The 6,000-nt window shown below is 46.0% G+C and overlaps 1 protein-coding gene across 4 annotated transcripts in view; it reads right to left on the bottom strand.

Moving 5' to 3' along the window:
* Positions 1–217: 217 nt before the first annotated feature.
* Positions 218–6,000, bottom strand: part of GALNT8 (polypeptide N-acetylgalactosaminyltransferase 8) — a 52,886-nt gene continuing 47,103 nt past the window's right edge. For all 4 annotated transcript variants that reach the window (XM_070407584.1, XM_070407586.1, XM_070407587.1 and 1 more), the window contains one exon: positions 218–3,380. In XM_070407584.1, coding sequence (XP_070263685.1) covers positions 3,240–3,380 — 141 coding nt within the window. In that variant the 3' untranslated portion in view covers positions 218–3,239. The remainder of the gene's footprint in view (positions 3,381–6,000) is intronic.

Here is a 6,000-nt window from a genome sequence, read left to right as displayed (position 1 = left end):
ACCCCCTGATCGGCCCTGCTCTGTGCGTGACAGGGGGTGCCGCCGCAACCTCCCCATTGACCCTGCCTTGAGTGTAACAGGAGGCGGTGCCCCAACCCCCCAATCAGTCTATCCTGAGCGTGACTGAGGGTGGCATTGCAACCTCCTGATCCGCCTGCTCTGTGCATGATGGGGCGGCGCCCCAGCTCCCCAATCGGCCCGCTCTGAGCCTGACCAGGGGCTGCACCTAGGGATTGGGCCTGCCCTCTGCCACCCAGGAGCAGGCCTAAGCCAGCAGGTCGTTATCTCCAGAGGGGTCCCAGACTGTGAGAGGGCACAGGCCGGGCTGGGGGACGCCCCCCCCCCAGTGCACAAATTTTTGTGCACCAGGCCTCTAGTCTATATATAAAAGCCTAGGTGACTGTTTGCCCGGTAGCTATGACATGCACTGACCACCAGGGGGCAGATGCTCAATGCACAGACATGGAAACATGGAACAGACTGATGAATCTTAGAGGGAAGGGGGAAAGGGGAAGGGCGGGAAGAGATTAACCAAAGATCTCATATGCATACTAGAGATCCAGTGCACAGATTCGTGCACCGGTGGGGTCCCTCAGCCTGGCCTGTGGGAATTGGGCTAAATCCATGCACTAGGCCTCTGACATCACCCGAGGGGTACCGGATTGCGAGAGGGTGCATGCCAGGCCAAGGGACCCCAACGGTGCACGAATCCATGCACCAGGCCTCTAGTATATTGAATAAAAATAATTTATTTTAATTCTTTTAAATATCGAAGATCTGGCCAGTGGGAACCCCTTGAGCCTAGCTTCTGTAAATTGTGACATGTCCCCATCAAAACATCCCAGCCCCACAAGCCTAAAATCAGTGATATCTCCAAGGAGCCCTAATTCCTCTTACTGGAAAATATTTCAGAATCAAGAATTGGAAGCTGAATGCTGAATATGGTTAGAGTGAGTGTGTATTCACTTAAACTAGAGGAATATAGTTAGGTTCACTTGTGTTTGTTTGCATCCCATTGTGTTTCCCTCTTTCCCTACTGGTTTTATGTATTTATGTTTGAGCATACAAAATATAACATGGTTTAAAAGCCTGGACTATAAAAAAATGTATATTTTGAGAAGTATCACTCCTCTCACAGCCATTATACCCTATCCCCCTCCCCAGTTCCTTCCACACTATTTCCAACCACCACCCATCAGTGAGCAATGTCATTTCTGATTTATCTTTATGTTTCATTTTGCATAAACTGGCACATGTATATTTTTCCTTATTTATTACCTAAAAGATACATAGTATAGATGCCATTTTCCTTTTTCACACTGGAAATTGCTCCATATTAGTTTGAAGAAATGTGCCTACTTCTTTTTATAGCTGCATAGTATTCCACTGTGGTGATGTATTCAACCACTTTCTGATGTTGGAGCATACACTTTGTTTCTAACACTTATCAACACTCAAATAATTACTTTGTACATAACTGTTTTCTTCTTTTTGGAAGTGTAAATTCCTTGAAGTAGAATTATTGGCACAAATTTAAAATGTACATATAATCTTTTTAAATATTGCCAAATATCTCTCCAAAAGGATTGATCCAGCTTGTACCCCTATATCACCCCTACATCACAATGTGAGGCTCCCTGTTTCTCATAATCTTGCCAACAGAATGTGCTGTCATACTTTTTAATTTTCACCAGTTTAAGTGAAAAATTATCTCAGTACAGTTTTAATTTGCATTTCTCTAACTATGAGTGATGTTAAACATCTTTTCATATGTTTAAGATACTGTGTCTTTTGTATATTTTTCTATTGGATACATGCTTTTTGAAAAACTTTGCTAGGAATTGCATTTTTTTTTCAATTTGCTAGGGAGAAGCTAGAAGTTATACATTTGCTTAACATTTTTCCTGTTCTGTAATTTTTCATGATAAAATCTTATCTGTAGCATTGTTTTCATTTTTGACACCGTGTTCACTGTGAAAATGTTGTCAAGCTGTACAATTATGACTTGTACACTTCTAAAAGCTTATTTTTTAAAATTATAGCTGATTTAATTCTGTACTCAATTAACAGTGTCTTGCTTACCCGTTGTCTAAAGGGAAATTTATGATTCCCACATAGATCTGATGTGAGACAAGGGGGCAAAGTGACCCCTGAAGAAGGGACTCTGTAAGTTCATACTTGAAAGCTGAGCCCACAACACACACACACACACACACACACATACACACACACACACACGGTCATTCTACCTTCCCTCCCCCATGGAGCCCACTCCCATCCTCTAACCTAGCCCAAACTGGCTGCCCTGGACATGTCTTCCCACCTCGCCAGCTGGGGGAAAGGACTCACCCAGTGATGTCAGTAAGGAGTCCTGGTTTCAAGTTTGTTCTACAGTCCTTCCTTTGTGTCCCAGTAAGTGATGCCTCTCCATCTCAAACCTCATTTTCTCTAATTTTCAGGATTGTGGAAGGAAATGGGTAATCAAATCTATTAAATAGTGTGAGCTACTTGGAGAAAGATCCAGATACTTGGATGTCTCCACCATTCTCTCTGCACTGTGCAGAGCTGATGAGCTGCGCTCAGCCTCTGGAATCTAGTTGGTACTGGAGAGACTGGGCAATCAAATAAAACTGCTGTGAATGGATAAACGCAGGAATTTCTAAGATTCCTTGTCTATTTGTTGTATCTTTCAGGACAGACCAGAACAGAGAATAGAGCAGTGACATGGCTTCAGAGAGTGGGTGGCCCCGGAGTAGGTGTCACGCTGCCACGGTGATGACTGGGCCTCTGCAGTGTGGCAGCCCCAAGGCGGCGGAGCTCCGAGCAGATGAGGAGAAGGTGAGGGGCAGATGACAACCGTAGTCGTCAGGAATGAAGACCAGCCAGCGCTGGTGGAAGTCAAAGATAATCTTCCACCCTCCTGGCTCTCTCCCCCACATGCCAGCCAGATGAAGGTGGTTATTTCAAGGAGTTTCCAAGAATGGCGTTTGATATATATAATTCCAAGGGAAGCTGGGGCGAGACGTTGTAGTTTCCTTACTCTCCCCGGCCAGGACTCCAGGACACATCCACAGCCCTCCCCTACCACATCCTGTGTGTCACAGGTGGAAGTCACAGTAAACACACACACACATTTTCTTTCTCTCACCCGCAGGCACTCTGAACAGAATTGGGAGTAGAAGCCATTCAGTGGCAAGAATTGGTGTCTCAAATCTAGGCTCTCCGAGGATTGCTGGATGCTAGTTGGACCCCCAGGTTCCGATGGTGTGCTGGATTGTCCACACCTGTGTGGTGCAGGGCCGCAGCACAGGCATATAGTAACTGGAAGCCTTCTTTATCTCCAGACATCGTTTGGTGGCCCTGTTTATGAGGGCTTGTCCCTGGATGGGAAGAGAGACAATCAAGGTATTAAAATGCCCTAGCCATGCCTCACCTCCCTGCGCCTACTCTCTCTGCTCTGCTCACAAAAAAAGCTGGAGGGTCCCTCGATTCTCTGCAAGCCATCCAGAGGACAAAGGAAGCAAAGTGTAGCTTCGGGTCACCCAGTGCTTTCTCTCCAAACCCCGTGGTAACCTAACCATAGGTCTGGGGTAAGCACTGCAGTGCTGAGTTCTGATGTTATCTTCTGCCTCTCCCAAGTTTGAGCATCAGGTCAGTGTGCCTGACAAGACATGATGCCCCTTGGAGAGCCATGACTGACCTTCCTTTTCACACCTGCAGCTCTGAGCCTGTAACACCCATTAGGATTCTTCCTCCTTCTTCCGTGAGGCTCTGTGGTAGGACTGGAGTGGGAGCTACATTCAGGAATCTCAGCCTATTTTCTCCATCACTCTGAGGGCAGTTCCAACTTCTCCCATGTGGGGGCTTCATGAGGGTTTACTACTGGGAATGTTGCAGGCTTTAGAGCTAAAACATCTGTGTCAAATCCCTGCTCAAACATCTACAGAGAGGCCTTTGGCAAATTACCTAACCTGCCTTAGTCTCAATTTCCTCATCTATAGAATGGATTGAGAAGTAATATTAGGGTTACAGTTAGGCTTAATGTTTATTGAGCATCTTGAGGCAGAGACCACATTCTCAAGGCCACATCCCTGCTCCCTCCCTAGCCATCAGCTCCATACCCCTCTTCTCTTCCAATCACAAACTGCCCCCAACAACCCTGTTCCCAAATGTCACCTGCCCTGGACACACTGGACTCCTTCCACCCCCACCTCCCACGATGCATCCATCCAGCATCACCATTCAAGGTGGCTCTCAAGTTCTTGAACTCTTCCAACTCCCACTGCTCCTTTCTCTTGGCCTCCACTTTCAGACAACACAGGGCCACCATTGGAGTGGAGTGGACCTAGCCCACAAATGTGCCTACAGCAGTCTGGCCTCAGCACTTGGCTTACTCCTTAGGGTTACTCCTCCAGGTCTCCTTAGCATGCTTTGTCCCTTTCACTCAATGCCTTTAGTTTTCACTTTGTCAGAAGACCCCGCTTCCAGTCAGTCGACCCCTCACCCAGATGACATGGGTGGTCTCAGAGGAGCTGCCCTGCGCCTGTCTCTACTGCCAGCAGCCCCTGTGCTCTGAGCCCAGCCTCACTTGACATATATAGAGAAAAACACTCTTCCTGTCTAACATCCTTCCTTTATTTCTCTCTCTTAGCGGCTTCCTTTTCTACTGACTTTAAATAAATCCAAATGTCCCAATATAAAGGCGGGGGGGAACACCCTTAACTCAACCTTTTCAAACCAACATTCAGTGCTTTTCTCCCTTTCAGAAACAAACTTCCTAAGCAAAGAGGCAATAACAAATAGTGGATAAGATTCTGTCTTTGAACCCACAGCATTTACTATGCTATGCGACCTTGGGAATATTATGTGACTTCTCTGTGCTTTAGTTACAACATAGCTAAAGTAGAGCTAACAATAATACTTCTCTTATAAAATTTATGTAAAACTTATGTAAAGATCATGTTTAATCCAGTGCCTGGTACAGAATACATACTCAATAAATCTTGGCTATTATAATTTACTAGTGGTCCAGTGCACGAAATTCATGCACAGGGGTGGGGGGGGGTGTCCCTCAGTCCGGCCTGCACCCTCTTCAATCTGGGACCCCTCGGGGGATGTTCAACTGCTGGTTTAGGCCAGATCCCACAGGGCCTAAACTGGCAGTTTGACATCTCGCTCACAATCCGGGACCATTGGCTCCTAACTGCTCACCTGCCTGCCTGCCTGATCGCCCCTAACCACTCTGCCTGCTGGCCTGATCAACCCCAACTGCCCCCCCCTTCTGGCCTGATAACCCCTAACTGCCCACCCCTGCCAGACTGGTTGTCCCCAACTGCCCCCCCATCAGCCAAATCACCCCCAACTTCCCCCCACCAGCCTGCTTGCCCCCAACTGCCCCCCCTTCTGGCCTGATCACCCTTAACTGCCCACCCCTGCCAGACTGATTGTCCCCAACTGCCCCCCCTACCGGCCCCTAACCCTCTCTGCCTCTGCCCCACCACCATGGCTTTGTCTGGAGGACATCTGGAAGGTCTCCTGGTCTAATTAGCATATTACCCTTTAATTAGTATAGATTGTGATCTTTCTGAGAGAGTCAATGATCTTTTTTCTATTTTCGAGTCATTTACAAGTGAGATGTGTTTTGGTAGTATTCCTTATATCCTCTCCAGATTCTGGTTTCTTTTGCATTGTATTCATCTGGATCTAATACATTTTTGCTTTGGTTTTTATTTGGGGGTGTTGCCTGCCAGTTTTAAAGAGATTTTTGTTTTTGTTTCTTTTTCCCTTTTACAAAAGGAATATGTGCTTTTTTTTTAACTTGGAAAATATATTTTTAAAATTAGAAGCACTCATAATGGGACAGCATTGCATATAAAGTTTTTATATCCTGTTCTTTAAATCTAACATTACATCATGTACTTTTTCCAATTTCACTAATTTTTTGAAAATATATTTCTTACGGATAGTTTGAATGGCTATATAATATTTAGTTCAAGGAAT

The sequence above is a fragment of the Myotis yumanensis genome, unplaced genomic scaffold (genome assembly GCF_028538775.1).
Source record: "Myotis yumanensis isolate MYYU_CA2020_CCGP unplaced genomic scaffold, mMyoYum1.0.hap1 SCAF_3, whole genome shotgun sequence".
In the NCBI taxonomy this organism is placed as follows: domain Eukaryota; kingdom Metazoa; phylum Chordata; class Mammalia; order Chiroptera; family Vespertilionidae; genus Myotis; species Myotis yumanensis.
Note: the sequence above shows the minus strand (reverse complement) of the source record. Positions and strands in the feature narration are given on the sequence as shown.